This window comes from Cornus florida, unplaced genomic scaffold (assembly GCF_030987335.1).
Source record: "Cornus florida cultivar Cherokee Brave unplaced genomic scaffold, ASM3098733v1 CherokeeBrave_3.0.0_Hap2_Chr11, whole genome shotgun sequence".
In the NCBI taxonomy this organism is placed as follows: Eukaryota; Viridiplantae; Streptophyta; class Magnoliopsida; order Cornales; family Cornaceae; genus Cornus; species Cornus florida.
The window spans coordinates 70,653,010-70,673,701 of NW_026775581.1; the positions used below are offsets into that span (position 1 = coordinate 70,653,010).

The 20,692-nt window shown below is 37.0% G+C and overlaps 3 protein-coding genes across 4 annotated transcripts; all 3 read right to left on the reverse strand.

The window, feature by feature from the left end:
- Nucleotides 1-562: 562 nt before the first annotated feature.
- Nucleotides 563-1,368, reverse strand: LOC132287136 (PRA1 family protein F2-like). Its single transcript, XM_059789647.1, has one exon. The coding sequence runs from the start codon at nt 1,247-1,249 to the stop codon at nt 692-694; it is 558 nt and encodes a 185-aa protein (XP_059645630.1). The 5' UTR covers nt 1,250-1,368; the 3' UTR covers nt 563-691.
- Nucleotides 1,369-2,257: 889 nt separating this feature from the next.
- Nucleotides 2,258-13,085, reverse strand: LOC132287135 (protein FLX-like 3). 2 transcript variants are annotated; one of them, XR_009472936.1, is made up of 6 exons: nt 12,932-13,085; nt 10,759-11,298; nt 10,461-10,606; nt 7,582-7,658; nt 7,198-7,451; nt 2,258-2,970 (listed from the first exon to the last, which is right to left on the reverse strand). XR_009472936.1 is itself a non-coding variant. In XM_059789646.1 (5 exons), exons 2-5 carry the CDS (start codon nt 11,286-11,288, stop codon nt 7,368-7,370), a joined length of 837 nt encoding a protein of 278 aa, XP_059645629.1. In that variant the 5' UTR covers nt 11,289-11,298; nt 12,932-13,085; the 3' UTR covers nt 7,116-7,367. The 2 variants fall into 2 exon arrangements, 1 of the variants encoding a protein (XP_059645629.1); XM_059789646.1 differs by lacking the exon at nt 2,258-2,970 and having other exon boundaries at nt 7,116-7,451.
- Nucleotides 13,086-13,780: 695 nt separating this feature from the next.
- LOC132287137 (uncharacterized) lies at nt 13,781-18,169 on the reverse strand. The gene is made up of 3 exons (XM_059789648.1): nt 18,043-18,169; nt 17,664-17,834; nt 13,781-14,191 (listed from the first exon to the last, which is right to left on the reverse strand). The coding sequence occupies exons 1-3, from the start codon at nt 18,065-18,067 to the stop codon at nt 13,869-13,871; spliced, it is 519 nt and encodes a 172-aa protein (XP_059645631.1). The 5' UTR covers nt 18,068-18,169; the 3' UTR covers nt 13,781-13,868.
- Between the last annotated feature and the right edge of the window lie 2,523 nt (nt 18,170-20,692).

Below are 20,692 nucleotides of genomic sequence, written 5' to 3' on the forward strand. Positions count from 1 at the left end.
CAACTATCCCTTCCCTTTTCTCTGGTCCGATTTAATAAAAATTAAAAATTAACTATTAGAAATTTTAAAGACTGAATTTTAAATGTAAAATTTTTTAAGTGGTTTCCTTTTTTTCGGTTCGATTTAATAAAATTTAAAAATTAAGTATTGAAAATTTTAAAAATTAAATTTTAAATGTAAATATTTTTAAGTGGTTAGCATCCAATGATTAGTTATGTTTTATTTCTTTATCCAACACATTTAATTAGATAATTAAACTCTAAATTAAATAATTAAACGGGACGAAAAAAACACCGGTTTTTTCTTATTAATTGTTGAATATTTATTCAATACGGAGCTCATGATTATGACATTTTGATAACATTCCTTCTGTCATCAAACAATTCTCTCCGTCTTGTTGGTGAAGACGAAGAAAAAATAAAAGCAATTTTTAATTACTAGAGCAAAAACAATATTATTAACTACCGCTTACTATTGTTTGGATTGAAATTATCCATTCCATCCATTTGTGTATGGCTTGATTTGGTTGGTTTCTGTCTTCAATTTTCTTGTCTACCAAACAAATCACAAATCAAATATATACACGTAAACAACCAATTCTAATAATAGTACAAAACAATCAAAGAAACTTTCTTTAAAAAAAAAAAAAAAAAAAAAAAAGCCCTAAATTTAGTGAACACAATTCAATAAACTAAGAGTAAGAAGAAGATGGGACGCCGGTTGTTCCGGCGGCTTCTTCTTCGTCCCCAAACAAGTCTTCGGTCTTCCTGAAGGCGGCGTGAACCACCACAACCACCACTCCGATCAAAAGCGCAATCAGTATGTTCTCCGTCGCGTGAGTCAGGAACAGAAACACGATCGTCAGAACCGAGAGCACGATGAGCACAACCCGATCGTCAATCGAGCGGCCAAAAACCACGAGCGGCTCGTCGCGGAGGAAGTAGAGGACGAGCCAGGCGGCCATCATGACGAGGAACACGATCATCGAGATCGGGTGCCAGAGGAGGCTGAGGAAGAGGATCAGGAGGACGACGATGGCGTAGTTCACTCGGAAGAAGCCGAAGTTCGTTCTGATCCGTCCAATTGCGTCGCCGAAGCCGGTCGGAAGTTTCAATGATCGGAAGTTGATCATCTCTTTCCATGGCCGTCGCGTGCTGAAGCCAGATCTCACACGTTCCTTTGCGCGGGATAGGTAGTCGAACGAACCTCCCGGCTTCGATGACGTCGGGATTGTGCCGTACGTCGTCATTTCCGGCGAGTCTCCGGTGAAACAATGTCGGTGACTCTCTCTCTCTCTCTCCCCCCCTTTAATATTGGGAAAATGAGAAGAATCCCAAAAATGAATGTAGACGGTGTGTAAATGAGAGAGCGTAGAAGTTAAAGTGGTCCACTGTTCTCGGCTGTTCCACTACATAAAGTTGCCACGTGGTCGGCAAGCACGGGAATGGGATATATTCAATGCTGGGAAATAAAAAAGGTTCTTCAACACGGGAATGGGATGTGAAATAAAAAAGGTTCTCGATACAATATCCAATTTGAAATCTATCTAAATTTGCTTTTTCTATTCTTTCAGGGATATCAGAAACGAATTCCCTATTCCCATAAAGAAAAAAGGAAAAAACGTTATATTTACGAGAAGATTTCACCATGAACCAACCAAAATCAAACCTACTTTTACGATCATGAACATAAGATCCGACTTGATTTCAAGTCAACGCATAAACATAATTCTACATTCCAATTAACATATCCATTAACACATAAATATGAGACAATCGGATTAAATTCTCCATTTCTACCCATTATAGCCTCTTCATGACAATATTTTGCCTTGTGATAAAGCCGTGATAGAATTTGACACTGGGTGACATGGGAGTCGCATGGAGAGCAGAAGACAATTTCAACAACCCTTCTTTGAAAAGACAGAAAGCACCAGCTAGGCCGGTCAGTGTCAAATCGTGGCATTGTGACAGCACTTGCAAATGCATAGTAATATTTTTTTTTTTAGTTTAAAATCCATTCCAAGAGTAGTCGGTCTTGATTGTTCCATCTCATCTTATCATCCTATGAATGAAACAAGAAATTTACAATAAACCCACCTCATTTAAATATGATGTTGTCAACCTTTCAGTTTTCAAGAGACATTCATTCTCTCAAGTCACAATTTGAGAGATAAGGGGGAGGAAAATAAAAGTCACCGCTTGGATTTGTTCATGGACTATTGCTGCATTTTCCCCAAAAGGGCAGGGCAAAAGACTAACAACAAAAATGAAACTGCCATAGCAAAACAGTTCTTTATGTTTAAAGCACAAGGAATTTCATCTTGAAAAGCAAGAAAAATAACCAAACGCATACAACAGGAGACACTGATAGCCATCTCTCCATGGTACAAGGAGGAAAAGCTCACGAACTTCGCTCACAACAGCCCATCCATCCATCATTGACATAAACCCCCCCACACAATAACAAAAGTAGGCAGATTTATTACATGCACACACATATAGTATGCAGTATTCACACTTGAAAATTATATACTAGTCCACTCTTTCCTAATGCAGAGAGAGAAGTGGCATCCATATTTTCGAGGAGCTCAAGCTACCAAAAAAAAGCTCTCAAAAGATGTCATGGCAAGATCTTAGTAATATGCCTCCTCAACAGCCTCAACATTCTCCAAGGGAGAATATGTAGCTTAAACTCTTCCTTAGGCCAAAAATAATCCGACCAGGTTAAATCCATTTCCATTAGCTTCTGCAAAGTCTCGAGCATAAGAGACTACCCCTTAATGACTAGTTTCCTTCTTCACCTATTGTATACCTAATTCATTTTGGAAGCTTCACTGAATCTTACCTCATTCAATTTCTAATAGAAGGGATTCCTGATCTTCTCGATTCACCTTTCAACAGTATCTTTAGACACAAGGGACCAGAACCAGTAACAGTACCAGTACCAGTACCAGTACCAGCTCGCCATCTGCAAAATACATGAAAACAAATATTAGGAGATAAAACTAACAAATTTTGTATCCAAATGTCATAGCTATTCAATGAAAGAAATAAAATAATGTGACAATTGACAATTTCCACCAATGAAAGAAATAAAAAATGTGACAAAAATGTAACCACAGGGACACTCGAGATTTTACACCATAATGTAATAAGAATTTATAAAAAAGATAACAGCAAAAATGCTGCATCCAACTTACCGGAACTAAACATCCTACGGCATCCATTTCAAGTTCAACACAGATGGAATCTTGATTAAACAAAGGGGTTGCATCCCAGGACACCACATTAAGCAAACATTTGACCCCTAGATCATGAAGAAGGTGTTCCCTACACCGTACCTCCATCTCCATCCCAATTGGGTCAAAACGGTATTCCCTTCAGTGTAAATTTTGTTCTTGGCTTCCATTGTTCAATCTCTGGGCCAACCTAAGATAGTGTAAGAGGTAAATGGAAGAACATGATCTCCTCCGACCTAGTACTTGAATTTCTTTAAATTTTTAATGCTACTTTCTTTCCTAGAAAAAATTCCATAACTGAAAAATTATAGAGCTACAATTCAATATGATAAAGCAATGCACGGCAAACTTAATCTCAAGCTAATAGCTGCTCTATCATTTTGCCATCAAAGCATTATTTTCAAGACAGAAGTGAAAGAAGATATCTAACATTCTATCTGCCTTTAAACCTACAATTGCTAGCAAAAGGGAATAAGCCAACCATAATTTGCTATCACTGTCATAACCAGCGAGGAGTTGTAACAAATTTGTTCCAAGGGTATGAAGAGAACATCTACTATGAAGTATGAACTATTACCTTTTCTCGTCCAAATAAGTAATATTTATTGGAAATCGAGCTGTCACATATAACAAATATGGATCTTGATCAACTCCATTCAACATTGACAATTAAACTCATGCCGCAGCCTAGAAAGAAACCATCACATTCTCTTAGGCTTCTCCATGTCTACAATTGCCTATGGCCAAGCAACCATTTAGTGCTATAATACAAAACGGTCAATCCACGAATAAGTAATAATCAACCACTGACTACACTGTCCATAGAACTTCATGCTACCATATTCTGCCGACTCCACCAATTATCATGCTTCTCCACCAAAAACGAGAAGGCCAAATAAAGAAACAACTATATTATAAAAACCAGTGGACTGTTAAACTTAACATCTAAAATTCTTAATAACTGAAATCATCCATCAGCAATCTCATCAAGAGGTATTTGCACCTCTATTTCTCAAATCCAAGAAAAGGCTCATTTTTCTCAACCCAGTAAGAACATATTTTTCCTTAATATGATGTTACAGCTGCTATCCTGAAGTAACTCCTAATGCATTACATAGTTGAATATTTCACCTACTGATGATGAAGGGCTAAAAAAATTAAACTTTAGTACCGTGTACAACTAATTTAATTGTTTCTTTGGAGCAACAAACTCGACTTTCTTCAGCACAACTGTACCATCCACCAGTCAAATAATATCTTTACAAGCTCATAACTGATTACCCTATGAACCCTCAACCAAGCAAACAACTTTAACATCTATAGCAATTTATGGAAGAGGGAGGCAGTAAGGTTCACTCTGCCATTCATGAAAGATAAGGTTCACTTTATCCACCTTTTCATGTGACAGAAGTTCATTTCCTACTTCCTAGCATATCAGTTATAAAGTCTAACTTGAAAACTACAAGCAACAAAACTCCGAAGATCAGTAGGCATATCAATGGAATATATTATATATATATATATATATATATAGAGAGAGAGAGAGAGAGAGAGAGAGAGTAATACATTTAGATTCTAAAAGTGAACAAATGCCTAAAAGAGTTCGTGCATAGTTTCAAGGTCAAAAACAAAAAATAATCTTATATATCTAAACAATATAATGAGGCAACAGCACTTGAAAGGGGCAACAACAGGCAGATCAAGTACAAAAGGTCTAGAAATTAACACATAGATTCAGGACCCATAGAACAGAGAGGAAACACTTGCCTATGATGTTTGGATCAGAACTCAGAAGTCGGCCCCTCGTCACCTGGCACGTCCACCATCCCTTTAGATATTCCAAGCTCATTTTTATGAATGAAAGAGCACCTTGGCTACCGTGAAGGTGGCTAAAATATATTGACCGCTGAATGATCACTACACATTAAATGATAAAAAACAAAAACGCCACTGAACCAAGAGGAAGAGATACTATGTAAACACAGCCGAATGGGTGAGGTTAAATAACTTGGCAAACTCTTCAATCAAATATCCGAACAATAGTTTTGGGATGCCACTGTTCAACCACTGCATACTTAAAGCACATAAAAATCATGGGATGAAAAAACAACTCATTAAAATAATCATTCGAGAATACAGAACTTCTGGTTGAGGAGGGAATTGGTTCAAGGTGGCATGAGGCTAAAACAGTAAATACAGGCTCATTCCGTTATGCACTCCCGACGTGTACTATCACGTTGATCCAGCCAATACCACAACTGGAGAAGAAGACAACCAAATAGTCCACCCCATAACAAACTAACTACAATGAAATATCTATAGCTCCAAGTCCACTTGTCATACACTAGCTTTGTCAAGGATCCCAAAAGCTAATCAAAATGGCATACTTTTAACCAACATATAAACTTGTACTGATCTGCAAATTCACAGGGAAGCACAAATCCTAGCCAAAAATTTTGGATCTTGGTTACACTTCAAATCTGTTAAAACTGGCTTCACTGTTAAATTATCAAACCAGTTCCAGAGGTCCACAAAAGATCAACAGTGCATTTTCCTTCATCAAAAACAGCCCTAGTCTTAATCCAAAAAAACCTAAAAACCAAAAAATTTCATCCTTCCACAAACTTCCAAAAAATAAGAAAAGAAAATATAGTCCCAAGATAAAACTGAAAAACAACAATTGCACACTACAAGTATGAATCACTACATACGACACCACTACTAGTAATGCGGCAACAACAGCATCATCCATTTCTTTAAATGCCATCTCAAAGCAATAGGAACTGTTATCAGGTCATGATGAAGAATGCAATGATCAATTAATTTAATCCATAGTTCCAAACATGTAGATTATGCTCACTGTACTAATTCCAAAAGCCAACAGAATTCTTTGAATTCACTCATTTAAGAGGCTAAAACTGGCTTGCTAATTAGACCCCACAATAACATCCATACAAATACAATGAAGACAATCCATCAGGTAAACTTCAACCATAAATTAACAACTCCACTTAAAAACACGCCCAAGACATCTTAATAGCAACCGAACTAAAAGAGTTTTCAGTGAGCATGTTAAAAGCTAACTGTTATCATGGTACCAGGACAGAAATATTCATCCTAAGGTTTATCGTTCCTGGTAATGATGGATGCAATCTACCTCCTAGATTATGTCCTTTAAATATAAATTATTGTACTCAAAGGATGTCAACACTCCAACGCAATAAGTGTCCCATCACAACATTAAACGGCTTCCACATCACTCCAAGGGATTAACGTCTATAGGCTCTTGCCGCTCTTTACCTCCAGATAAATATAAAACTCAGAAGTGTTGTCCATTTGTCATGATTTCAAATGAATTCAAACAAAAAGGAAGCAACAACTGAAAAGACGAAGTTGAACAGAGAAGACTCCTCATTCCATACGGACTAAATTCCATATTTACTAATCCAGAACCTGATGCACGTCCCCATATGCACTAGTGACTCTCCAATAACATCCACAAAGTATTTCCCAAAAATAAGAGTTAGTTGTAGAACACAACTCCTCACTCCATAGGAAGTGAATTACAATAGAATCTCATGCACATTAAATCTGCAAAATTTATATTTTTTTTGGAGCATCAGCTGCAGCATAGGACCTTTACTATCCATGTGCAAATACTGCCTTCCTTACAATAATATACCATCCACAAATTCCTCCAGCCTCCATATCCATACAATTCAGTCAAGTAGAGACTAATCCCAACAACTATATTCAGGAGAGGTTTTGTTACGAGTTCACGTCACGAAGATAAAGAGACTCACTAGTACAAAGCAATTAACTTATACACAAAACATAGCATATGCAGTAAGCAAATAGAGCCAAAGAAAAGATAAAGAGACAATATTTCAAACTAACATGTTATAATCACAAGTGCAAAAGAAAATCATCAGCTCAACTAGTTAAAGTAAAGCAACCTTAATTCTCCCATATAAGTTGTTTAAGATAACCAACAATGTTCAAATAAAGGACTCCTGGTGCGCTACGCACAGATAGAACGATGGGTCTAGCCCACATACATACTGCAAACAGAAGCCAAACTAGTGGTGCGCCTTTCTGCAATTTAAACACTAAAGCCATCCAGATCTCAATGACGAGTCATGCGAGGTTTCTCAAGTCCTCCCCATGAAGCAGAACCAGAACCATAGAGAGGACCCTTGTCAGCAGCACCCTGAGAAGCAATATAGAAATGTTAGTCCAGCAAAACAACGCACTGCAGTGCACGGTTATTTAATAACTGCTGAAACTATAAAAAATAATAATAATAAAATAAATTAATATCAGTTTAAGAGCATCCATACCAGATGAAGCCCATATCCATCTCCATAAGGTGCAGGGTAACCCCCCTCCATGCCACTGAATTTCATCCCATATCCACCTTTAGACACCAGATATCAAGCAAAAAACAATTAGAACCTGAGCACCGCAGATAATAAAGGACTGAATGAATTCCAGTTTGCTACATTGTTTGACAGGTAAGTGGTTAATTTTAATATATAAACCAAGCAAGGAAACAATTACTGCACTTTGGTTGCTGAGACGACAGAATAACGAAGGAATTATACAGAATATTAAATACTGCAACGTTGATACAGTGTTGCATAGTTGTATGAAATCATATTTTGGTTTTTGTATCCTTTGTCTCCACAGCAATCATATAAAAATGAAGAATTATGTTCACCAAATAATCAATGAAGATATCTAGAGAAAAGAAACAAACATGGTACCATAAAATGCATGTATTAGAGAGGGCAACAGCAAAAGAATGTGATCCAAATGTCACACAAGTACTCTAAGCACAGTGGAGAAGTGCTGACATAAGAAGTGATTCACAAACTAGGTGAACAGAGAAACAAGAGTAACTACTGCTTAAATCAGCACTAAAACTTAACAGATCAATGTATGAAGGTCAAACTGCCCCACTTTTTAGTTTGATGACATCACGCATAAGAATGTGGCTTCAACTTTGAGGATAGTCACTTTATGCCAAATATTATCTCTTTACCCAGTCCCATTCCCAGCACCCCTGATTAATCAGGACCACTGGGTAATGACCTTTTATGAAATATAAAATTGAAGTCTAAACGGGGCAAATTTTACTAATGCATTCACCTAACAAGTTCCGATCAACTGTGTAAGCCGTATCGCACTAGCACATGTACTCTTCCTCTATGAGCGAGACTTTATCCAAATCTAAGGATCTTCCCAGCATCCAAGGGAGCCTCCATCCAAATCTGCCACTCGATGGGCAACACCTTCTTTTCTATGAACACCACCCCAACGAACGATGAACTTCGCCAGTTTTTGCCTCTGACCCGACCAGGCATCTTGGTTAACATTTTTTTCATAAGTAAAATTTCATAAAAGGCGCTAAAGAGGGGGAGCACTCCCAAAAGAAAACACAAGACGCCAAAGGCGACAACTATAGCTTCAAGCTATCCACAAAATCCAAAAGATGCCCCAAAGATTTACAATTTCAACCATTAACCCAAAAAAATGAAGTATACAGTATCCTCTCTGTCAAAGAATCTCCAACTTCTCTCACACCACAAAGCCCACCATAAACAATGGGGAATGGCCCTCCATACATCCCTGGCTCAGCTCTCCACTAGACACCCTCTCAAAGCCTCAATCATATCCATTGTGGCAAGGGATGTTTAGGCTATGTTTTTGGTTGCGCTTGGCATGTCTCAACAAATTAAAGTATTGTTGAGGCATCTTGGTTAATACAAAAGTTTTTGACTTGTCTCAACAATATTCGTAACTGAATTTTTTCTTTAATACAAGTATACACCAATTTCCTTTGAGTAAGTTCAGCTTACAGTCCAAGCCTACTGCTGGGAAATGACCTATAAATTGAAAGTCTGAAGGAGGTAAACACTAGTGAATTTGCTTTTACAGTTTCCACATTCTTTTTAATGTAGAAGTTTTCGACCTTTCTCAACAATTTTTTTACCTAAAATTTTCTTTAACGCAAAAATACCCTAAAATTCTTCTTCAAGATGAAGCCTAAAGAAGGAAGCTTCAACTAGTGAGTTCGTTTTTATAGTTTGTGGAATTTTATTCTTTAATGTAAGTATACATCAATCTTCTTTAGTTCCTGGACAGTCCAATATCATACCCAAAATCCCACCCTACCAAATTCGAATCAACCCTAACCCTTTCCTGTTCCCACTACCTTAAGCATTTAGTTTAACACCCAAAACTCAATTTATTGCTATGATGCTATCTAAAATTTCGAGCAACTAATTCTCTACATTCCTTGCAATCAATCACTTCAAAAAAGGAAAAAAAGTAAAAATAACACTCCTTACATCGGAAAACCTTGCAACCTTTCTTTTGTTCTTTAAATTCTAAACCTTCAAACCACCCACGACCAAACCCACCAAAAACCTTATTGTAGGTGGCATTATTCTTAATTTTCCTAGTGCTGACCGATATCAAGCACAAATTGATGATTAAAGATAAATGCTGTAGACATGAATTAAAACATGGAAATGTCCTGAAGATGAATATATCGTATATCTATTACTAGGGATTCAACTTGAGCAATAAGAACATATGTTAGAAAATTAAACATGATATTGCTTATGTTGAAGGCACTAAGATGTCAAGGATACACTCAATACAAGACTCATATAATAAATATAAACACAAGTAGAAAAGTAGGGCAGAAAATGCTCCATATGCCAACCCCAAACAGTGGTAGAGTCTTCAATAAATTTAATTTATTACGCCCTACTTTAGAAAATCTTAACCAAAAAGAGAAGGTAGAGGCAATGCTATTTGTATTGGTAATTGTAAAATCAAATAGTTCAAAATTGATATGTGAATATAGAATTATATAAGTAGATTGATGCAGTATGAAATATGGGTACATTTGATAACAAATAAGAGAATGAAGATGTCAAATACTATGAAATTGAAATTTAAAGAACAGTTTCGAAAGATATTTATTTTCCCTTTTTACAACTGGTAAATAACGTAAGAAAAAAAAAGAGTTAAAACACCGTCCGGTGAAAACGCCACAGGCGCAAAGTTTGGTAGGCCTGCGCCGGGGGAGCATAGCATAGGGAGGAAAGGGAGACTGGACGGGTGGAAGAGCCAGGGAAGGCCGGGTCATTTAACAGAAATGGAATAAGGTAAGAAAAAAAGAGAGTTAAAAGGGATTGGAAAATACCATCACCCCATGGTCTACCATCAGCATTTGCAAGTTCTGCACGTAACTTTTCGACTTCACGTGCCATGGAAACCAAGTTCTTCTCCATTGCCTGTCTTTGTTCCATTAGCTCGATATTTGCCTTCTTTTCATAATCAATTGCAGTTCTGCACGATAAATTCTTCATTTTAGCATTTTAGGATTTGGTCCATTAATTTTTTTGTACACTGCAGAGTCAATCCATAACCACAACAACCATAGTTATAACTAAAGCAGTACGTACAAGCTTTACACTAGATAAATTAAACAACGCACAAACCTAGCATGCATAAGCTCCTGATGTAGTCCATCCATCTCATTCCTCAAAAGTGGAATCTGCTTATTATCAGCCTGCAATTTTGCAAGGTCCTTCGTGAGTGTCTGAACTTGCCCTGCCAAATCCTGCCTGATAGCATTCAGCTTCTGAGCTTCAGCACGAAGTTGTACTGCCTCTTTTTTCAAAGGCTCAGTCATGCGAAGATCAGCTTCCAGCTTCAAGCCTCTCTCAAAAAGCTCCCTTGAGCGGAATTCTTGTTCTGCACGAATATCAGCAATGGCAAGATTCATCCGGTGAAGTTCCTCCTTAGCGGCACCTAGCTCTCGCTGCAGAGCTCTTCGATCCTCAACCAATGTCTGATTTTCACCCCAAAGCCTCCTGATTCCAGCATGCTGCATTTCAAGCTCTTCCTCTAACAAAGCAGGATGTGGTGGCATTGGGCGAGGCAAAGGACCACGAACAAGAGCTCCTTCCGGGGGATACCCACGCCGATTATCAAATGCATCACGAGGAATACGATTTCTCCCTGCCATTTCAAGGTTCCTGCCAAAATAGGGGATAAAACAATAAGTGTATGATATAACACAAGTATTAACGTATTGTAACAAAAATAGAAATCAAGCTCTTCATTGGAAAGTTGCTGTCTGCCTGCTGACTTTGTGAAGAAATCTCATGACTAAAAAGAAAATCCGAGAAATATTTAACCCCACCCTTTTTATTATCTATGTACATTTCTACAAGTCAACCATTATGAATGTACCGTTCTAAGAAATAGCATCCCCAAAAATTTATGATTTTTTTATGAAATTAAAAGACCAATATTATTCTATCAGTTACAATAATGGCTCTCAATTTTGCTAATTACAGCCAGCAAGATTCTATGGCAGCCAATCACACTTTTCTGTTATGACAAATGCAGTGAACCAAGAACAAAATAAGAATCACAAAGAAAAGTAAACACACACCACACAAATAGTGCCTACATCCACAGTGAAGATCCAACGAAAGATTCCACAATGTGTAAATCAAGAGAATATAAGTTTCAGCCCCCAAAGCCTAGCCCTCACCCTCACTCCCTCTCTTACGATTTTCAATGTTCTCTCGTTATCCCACTCCAAACCCTAAACACCCTTACATACAAGAGAATTCTAAACAGCGTCCAAGGCCCACAAGCGAAAAAAAATGGGTCAAAAAATTTTCCTCAGGGCATTTCTCGGTTCAAACGGGTCATTACGACCTGGTCTGAAAACAAAATTTGGGGCACAACATCACACTTTCGACAATTTACGAGACCAAGCTATGTAAACTCTATCAAATGATACATCAAGGAAATAAATCCTTATTAGGTTCCCTATAACCAACCCACGTCCAAAAGCTATATATACAGAAGCAATTCCATACATACTCCAACCAACATCACTGTGGGGTTTGACTGTCAATTAAAACAGAAAGCAAAACAGAATAAAGTGATTAAATGGCAGTTAAAAAAAATAGTGGAGGAGAACAAAATCCTCTGTTTTTTATCTAAGAAGAAACTGAAAGACATAAAAATGACAACTATATTTAAAAAGTTTTAGGACTTCAGGATACAGAACTCTTATCGGTGGAACAGAATTCTTTGTTTTTCTTCAATTGTAAAGATTGAGAGAGAGAGAGAGAGGGGAGGAGGAGGGAGAGAGAACACGGTGAATTTTGCTTTACCTCTGTTCTATCAGCAAGCAAAGGGAGGAAATACTTCGTTTGGTTGTGTAGAAACTGAAGAAAAATCTCAAACGTTGCCTACCGTGCGACAGATAAAACTATAGTTTCACAAGCAGAGCCAAACGCAACCATGTTGTCTAGGTTAGTAAATAAAACCTTTTTTTTCCCTTTATACACACATGTATATGCATCTATGAAACCAAAGTAACAAGTAATATTAAGATCCAATATTTTCTTCTTAATTTCCTTGTACTTTCCTCAATTTTCTCGACAACCGAACGGTAATAAAACGAAGAGAATAGAGCGTTACAAACAGAAAAACCTAGTATACATATGTGATGAAAAGAGACCAGAAATATTGAATACAAACCCTAATTCAATTGAGACCAATAAAAAATAAAAATAAAAAAAAGCAATTTCTAATACTTCAAACTATAAGAATAGAAATTTGAGAAAATTGGAATTCAATTCAAACCTTTTGGAGGAGATGAGATCGAGAACTCTGAACTTTGCTTCTGGAGGAGACTCCGGTACCTAATATCTCTGTGTGCGCGTGTGGGAAGAAGAAATCTGGCAGCTGGAGGAATAAAGAGGGAGAGGGAGCGGCGTTAACTTGCGTTGTGGAAAATAAATCTACCAAACGACACCGTTTCTTACTCTATCCCTCTCTCTTATATTTTTGCCCCTCTAATTTCTTTTTTGGCTGAGAAAGAAGTATTGTATTTTTTTCATTTATAAAATAAAAGGTCTTACAAATCAGAAAACTATACAAAAATATGTTTGAATGCCAGTTTTTTTTTTTTTTTTAAATGTTTGTTTAAGACAAATTTAGGCCCTAAACCTTCCGATCTCCTTTATAAACAAAATGTGAAGTGTCTAAATATTTTGTGAGAAAAAAAATTAGATATATTGTTCTCCAAAAATATTTTTTTGAAGAAATATTTTTTCGTAACAAAATGTTTTACAATAAAATAATAGATACCATCAAATTCTTCGAATCAAATTCTAAAATGATTTGCAACTCATTGTTTACCTTAGAGCTACCAAAAAAAGAGTTGTATAGGCTCCATGTCAGAGAGACAGAGAGTTGTATAGGTTGTGTGTGTGTGAACATCTATAGTTTGAGATTAGACCACACTATCAAAAATTTGAATGTGTTTCCAATGACTCAGCGAGCATGTTACCTGCATTTGTTCAAGAAATAGTTGGAAGAAATTTGTTATATGTCACAGTTCATATCACGTCTGTTCAAAGCATTCTTCAGGCATAATTTCCAAATGGCACAAGCTAATAAGACATGACAATTTTCTGTAAAAGGAACATCTAGACAAAAGTAAAAAGGTTCATATTCCATGGAACAAATTCCAAATTCCAGTTCTGGTCATCTCAAAATAATCACACGGAACCATCAATTACAAAGTCGGAATGGACTTGGCTCGAATGAACTGTTTGATAATGGCTTTCTCTTCGTCGATGCGTTTCTTCTCTTCGGGATTCTTTGGCTTCACCTTCCTCTTCTCTTCCAATAACCACTTGAAAAGTTCACGCTGCTGATTCTCAGGTATTGGATCGCGTAACATCACAGGCTCCTCGAGAGGTGGAGGGCCTGGAGGCGAAAATGGTTTTTCACTAACCGGAGCAGTTGCAGCAGCTGTGGTTGAAGCTGGGGTAGATGGAACATCTGGCACTTCTCCCTCGCCCGTATCTTTCTTTTTTGTCCTCGTGAAAACATAAGCTACATATAGATTACACAGACCTCAGTCGAATAAGTAGGGTTACATCACTAGAAACTACTGCATCAAGCAATGAAGTAACTTCAGAATAGTCATCCAGTTAATGCAGCCATTAAATAAACCAAGAATACACTAAATTATACATAGACAAACTTAGAATGCTATAACTCGTCTGATATAAGATAAAAGTCACCATATACATACTAATAGATCGGATTACACCGTTTAGGGAATGATTGGTCACATTCTTAAAGCTATTGGCTGCTACCACCAATAGCAGTTCACAGGGAAAGAATCTAACATGTGCTTATCAAAAGTGCATAACTACAAAATAATTGATTCCAGAACATCAATATAAGTGTAATTGAACCTCTCACCAAGGTATCTTCCTCATTAAACCATATGATTTAGGAGCAGTGACCAGAAGATGTGTCCCTTAGGAACAACAAATGAAAGGCAAAAGCTGTTTGTGCATGTGTTCAATACTGGGAATATAAAAAAATTGCATTCCAAAATTCGAGACGTTGACCAAGAACTGCTAAAATGTCAAAAGAGAACTTCTTCGCAATTGTTTTTTGATAAGTACAGTATCATTGAAGCAAAACTTCTGCATTAAGCATGACAAGCAATGGAAAAGAATAACAGATGGCCTCTATATTCATTCCTTCCAAAGGAAACAACATCCGATCAATCACCTAATGACGGTGAATAAAGGCCATTACACAGTATCACTTCTGCTTATGCATGGTGCACAGCTGGGGGAGGGGAAGTGAACTATATACAGACCCAACCTTTAACATTGTTTTGCACAAAGTGTCTGCTCTCAGGCCTAATGAGATGACTCACTGTCTGATAAACTATCCAAATGTGTAATGCAGTTTTTCACAAGACAATGTAGTCCAACTTTCTAAAATTCATGCTTTGTTCAAACCTGTGATTAATTCAAATATAAAATGAAGAAGAAAAGAAACAAAATAAAATAACTATTAAATTCGGCAAAGATATTTAACAATCGTTTCCTTTCTCCAAATATGAGAAGTTCAGAACTCACTCAGCTCAAAAATCTCCTCACTAAGTGATGAAAGTCACGGACAGCAATAAGGTTCCAAACAAAAATTGGTCATGCTTTAAGCAGCTAAGAAATTAAAACAGTTGAAAGAATGCTATAAAGAATAATCCCGATTGATAAAAAGCATAGAAAGACTAAAAATCAACTGCAGAGTGCAGTCTCAAGCAAGAACACAAAGTAAAAATAGAATTACTATGCTTAAGAATCCTAAGAAAGCATATTTTTAAAATTTTCAACCAGAAAACAAAAAAGATTTAAGCTTTATGATATGTTAATGATATGGTCTGACCCTAAATTTTCAAAAGTTTAAACAGTTAACTACAATATTATTATTTTTTGAATAATTTTAAACAGTTAACTACATTTATCAGCTTTAGTATACTTGAACCCATGCAAGAGATGATAAAACTGCTCCGTCGAGGGTATAAGAATAAGTAAAGTGCATCTCTGACCAAAGAACATTTAAAATGTCCCAACTGTTTAAAATAATTGCAGTACGTAATTCATAGATACAACAACATTGGTAACCTATCTTACCCAAGTCTGGGTAAGTGTATCGGGTGTGGGTGTGCGTCTAAATGTCAGGCATTCAGACCTCCTAGAACTCCAAATCTTAGGATACGAGAATAGGTGTCCAAAAGTCCCAAAAGTTGGATACAGGTACATTACATGATTTATTTATAGTGTAATATTTAATGTTGTTGTTTTATAAGAATATACTTAATTATTACTTAGAGCCTTAGATTAAATGGGATGTGGTAAAAGAAAAAGGTTTTCACCTATCACATAGAAAGGAAACTCGTCTCAACTATTAAATTTGAGTTTTTCTTCTTCTTTAATCATGCGATGTGAAGAAGTAGGGTGTCCAATTTGAGTTTGTGTGTCAGACACATATCCAGTACCCATCACTTGTGTTGTGTCAACACGGATACGTGAAGGAAAATAGAAGAGCTGATGTGTAGGGCGGGTAACTACTATCAAGTAACATTCAGGTCTTCATCTAAGTCAATCTTTCTCTGCTTTGGAACCTTGTAGTTCCCAGCTTTTTGCACTATTTTCATATCTTCTGCATATACTATTTAAAACAAGTCCTAACATCTGGGTTTAAAATGTTTAATCCTGTTACTGCACTGGAGATTGAATGACAAGATCTCTCCGCATTTCAACTTTTGGGCTCTCATCTCTCAAATGGAAGTATTGAAGCAGATATTCAAACCATGAAACAACATCTCTCAGCAGTTACGGACCAAAAAGCATGAAAACAGCACTTATACAATATAAAATATATCAAGCTTCTGCTGCCCTTCAACCTATAAAAGTCAAATCTACACATGTGACCACAGACCATCATCTAATAACTGAAAGCATGGAAAACACGGAACCTAAGAGCACTAAATATATAATAGAAACAAGAGGGGAAATAATAGTCTATACTGATAATTGACATCATACTGTGAACCCACTACCATGCAACTTCCTTGCTCCTTTGATTACCATTAACCGAGTCTTTAAGGTGGATGTGCATGTGATTATATTTCATTCAGTTACATAAACATATGCAGCCCAACATATGCAACCAAAATAGGAAAATCCCAATATTCTCATAGCCATCTCAGTTTTACTCCTCCCTTATCAAACCCAATATGTTAAATATTAACATAAAATTATCCTCCACCAGAAAGATTCAAGACTTATTTTATGCATACAAAAAAAGCAGTAGCTCGAATGACTGCTGAAGACATAGACAACCGAGGCATGTGCCAATTAAATTCCAGATTGGAACTCCAGAATTCAACTAGGAATTTCTTTCCATCTGATTTTACTGACGACAAGTAATAAAATAATCAAACTCTTCCCAAATTTCCCTATTTCATGCACATTTGAACGAACGCGGCACAAACCTAGCACACTACACAATTCCCCAATAGATCCTAAAGAACACATATAGAGTAAATCAATCCCAAACAATGCATTTTGACAACTTTGTTAGACAATACAGCATTTTCCACTTGCAATTCAGTATATAAGCGAAGTTTACTAGATTTTTTCGTGCGCCCTCCCAAATTCTGAAATATTTGAACACTAAATGACTCCAAAAGGTGAACACCACCACTACGAAAATCCCCTATGAATAGTCCCAAACCAAATATTACTAAAATGTAACTAGAAACTCCATACCCTTTACAACAACCAATTACCCATCAGAAAAACACAATTTTAGATTAGTAATCACACCATTCAAGACAGATCTAAAACCCTAATATAGAGTTTGATGCATTTCTTTGAAAAGAAGCTAAGCAAGCTGAGTAACATCACCTTGACCAAGTAATTTATCGGTACCACAAAACACAAATACAAGCACAATATAAATATTTAAATACAGAGCCAGCAAGAGAGAGAGAGACCTCCAACGGCCAAATTGACAGTCAAGAGAAGAGGCCAAATGAACTTGTAACGGCGAGCGAACGATTCCTTCGGTGGTGGAGGAGGTGGAGGCGGAGGTGTAGTCCTTGACGGAGGTTGAGTCCCCATTGACGACGACGAGGATGATGATGCCTTTTGTTGTTTCAGCTGTGCTATATGTGTATAAACATAAATATATATAAAATCAAACAGGATATCAAAAGATTTTTAAAAAATTGAAAATTTAAAAAATGAGAACTAAAAAAAAAGTAAAAGATTCTTCGTGTACGCGAAGCTATCAATCAACACCACAGTCTGTTTTCAAAATACAAAAGGAAGAAAACAAGACAAATGTTTTTGTATACTTGTGTGTGTGTTTACCTTTCTTGCGTTTACGTTGGCTCATTGTTACTTTCTCTCTCTCTTAAACTCCCTCTGCGTCTCTCTCTCTCTCTCTCTCTCTATGCTTCTGCAGTAGTAACTATGGTTTCTTTTATCTTGGGTAACCTTTATGGCAAGTCAATTTTTGATCCAATCAACCCAAACCCTTGAAATGATGGGCGTAGTTTTTTAAAATAAAACGGCGCCGTTTAGTAGAGGCAACGTCATTCTCCTTTGGATTTCCAATTGGTGTCCAATTTCTAGTCTTTGTTTGGGTTTGTGACTAATGGAAGTTTCTTTCTTTCTTTCTTTTTTGTTTTTTCCTGCAAGCAGTAAACCTCAAGCACAAGAGGAAAAACCCTCATTGAGTACAGAAAGAAGCCATGACGGCCAAACTTGCCAATGCAAGTCTCTCTCCCCTTGATGAAAAGCCCACTTACCCACCTGATGAGCAACATTGTTACATAATTTAGGACACCATAAGAGCTTAAATCCCAAATTATTAAGTAACAGAGACTCAATATCCTAAGTAATAGCCATACAAAGAGAGTTAGATGGCCGCAAATTTGCCACGGATTGACAATCCACTTCACCATCAACACAAGTGTAACCCCACTAACAAAGCAACAGCAGACCTTTTCTTAAGACCAGAGGTTCCGCAGCCTCTGCACTGAAAACCGTATCAAAAAACACGAATGTCATCTTGATAGTCTCTCTTTTCGCTTTTTTAAACACCAAGCCTCCCCCACACCTACCGAAAATGGCGTCGAAAGCTGCATCAGTATTAAGTTTAACTCTACCATTGGAATGGGCAACCCATTTGTTCCCAAGAGATGGAAACTGTTGGGTTTGTAAGGAAGAGAAGATCGATGGAGTGGATTACACGGAATTCTGAAATTCATGAAAATAAAATACTTATTTTTCCATAATGAAGGTGGGATCCAAAGTAATCTTATTAAACATCCAATTAGTCCTACCCTTCCAATGTTCCGCCACATTGAAAATAACTCCCTCCATCTAGAAACCCAAGACCCACTGATGCCTTGAAACTGCTCAAAGGGCTAAAACGCCAAATAAAGCGAATCCTTGGGCAGTCAAAAAAAGATGGCAAATAGATTCATCTGATTCGCCGCAAAGACTACATACTGCCATATGAATGATACGTCTTCTTTTCAGATTGAGTAATACTGGGAGGCGTTCATGTAAGCATTGCCATAGAAAAAGTTAAAGCTTTCTAGGTATTGGGATCTTCCATATACAGTGCCTAAAAAAAGCTTTCTAGGTATTGGGCAGTGAAGAGCTTGTGCTTGCAGTATCAAAAAAATTCGGAGGTGGATTACGGAGGTGTAAAGCAATTTTGTAGGCTGACTTAACCGAAAATTTACCATATGCATTAGGAGCCCAAATCTTGCAATCCTCCCTGCCAAAACGTTGCAAAAGGATTTGAAGGATCTGTCCGGAAATATTTGCATCAAAAAGACTTCGGATTAGAGGCATGAAAATTTTGGTTAACTAAATCCGCCACCCATTGACATAGAGATTCAGCTCCAGTAGCAGTAGCAGTAGCAACTAGAGTAGAAGAATCGGGAAGCCATTTATCAGACCAGAGATGCACCTTTTCACCCCGTTGAAATTCGCCATCTCAAACCATATTCGAGAATAGGCTTAGCTGTTGTAAGGCTCTTTCATACCCATGAGGATCGTTGACTGCAATGAGACTGGAGGAAGCTGCTAGAGTCAAAATACTTAGCTTTGAAAACGCGATAAAACATAGAGTTTTCATCTTGTTCCAAACGGCAAGCAAATTTGGCCAACAAGGTTAAATTAAAGCTTCGACCTTGGATCTGGAGATAACCACATGTAGTCCCAAGCAAACATTCCGCCTGTCCATTGTGATCCCCAAAATAGTTCGCACTTGGTGCATCTTCTCATCACTGGAGTTGCTACTAAACAAAAGGCAAGATTTGTCAAAATTAATTAACTGGCCGGTTAAACTTTTGTAATGAATAAGAATTGCTTTGATGGTGTTGACCTCCTCCATAGTAGCTCGCCCAAAAAGTAAAGCATCATCTGCTAAAATAAGGTGGGTGATTGGAGGTAAAGATCGTGCAATTTTAACACCCTTAATCATCCGATCTTGAAAAGCCTGCTTCAACAACAATGATAAGCCTTCAGTGCAGAAAAGAAATAAATATGGCGATAGGGTGTCACCTTGCCGCAATCCCCTAGAAGGGGAGATTAAACCACCTGCCTCACCATTAATGAGGATGGAGTAGTTCACAGTCATAATACACTCCATAACAATGCCAACCCATCTTGTGTCAAAACCCACAAGGTGGTAGATGATACAGTCTTCATCAGGATGATTGTAGCTTATAGAGGAAAAAAAGAAAAAGAAAAGAGAATGATAAAAAAAAAAATTTTGATTGGATATGGATAAACGATCTTCCCATGTTATACTATTTAATTCTCATCCATGAATTGATTTGATAAATCAGATATTGTTATTTATGATATTAATCTAATTAATTTTTTTTTTCTTTTAATTTTTTTTTTTTTCATTAGAAAGAAACTCACACACTTCACTTGTGGCATAATGGTATCTCCTCTACCTCCCAAAGTGGATGGTGTATGATCTAGAGATAATTTA

What these genes read in the sequence shown, in the direction of transcription:
- LOC132287136 (XM_059789647.1), bottom strand. Translation starts at nt 1,249, where the DNA reads ATGACGACGTACGGCACAATCCCGACGTCATCGAAGCCGGGAGGTTCG.
- LOC132287135 (XM_059789646.1), bottom strand. Translation starts at nt 11,288, where the DNA reads ATGGCAGGGAGAAATCGTATTCCTCGTGATGCATTTGATAATCGGCGT. An exon ending in CAGGAGCTTATGCATGCTAG is followed by an intron (nt 10,607 to 10,758) that starts GTTTGTGCGTTG and finishes TTTATCGTGCAG; the next exon opens with AACTGCAATTGATTATGAAA. An exon ending in TGGTAGACCATGGGGTGATG is followed by an intron (nt 7,659 to 10,460) that starts GTATTTTCCAAT and finishes TGGTGTCTAAAG; the next exon opens with GTGGATATGGGATGAAATTC.
- LOC132287137 (XM_059789648.1), bottom strand. Translation starts at nt 18,067, where the DNA reads ATGAGCCAACGTAAACGCAAGAAAG. An exon ending in CCAACGTAAACGCAAGAAAG is followed by an intron (nt 17,835 to 18,042) that starts GTAAACACACAC and finishes ATACACATATAG; the next exon opens with CACAGCTGAAACAACAAAAG. An exon ending in TGTCAATTTGGCCGTTGGAG is followed by an intron (nt 14,192 to 17,663) that starts GTCTCTCTCTCT and finishes ATCTATATGTAG; the next exon opens with CTTATGTTTTCACGAGGACA.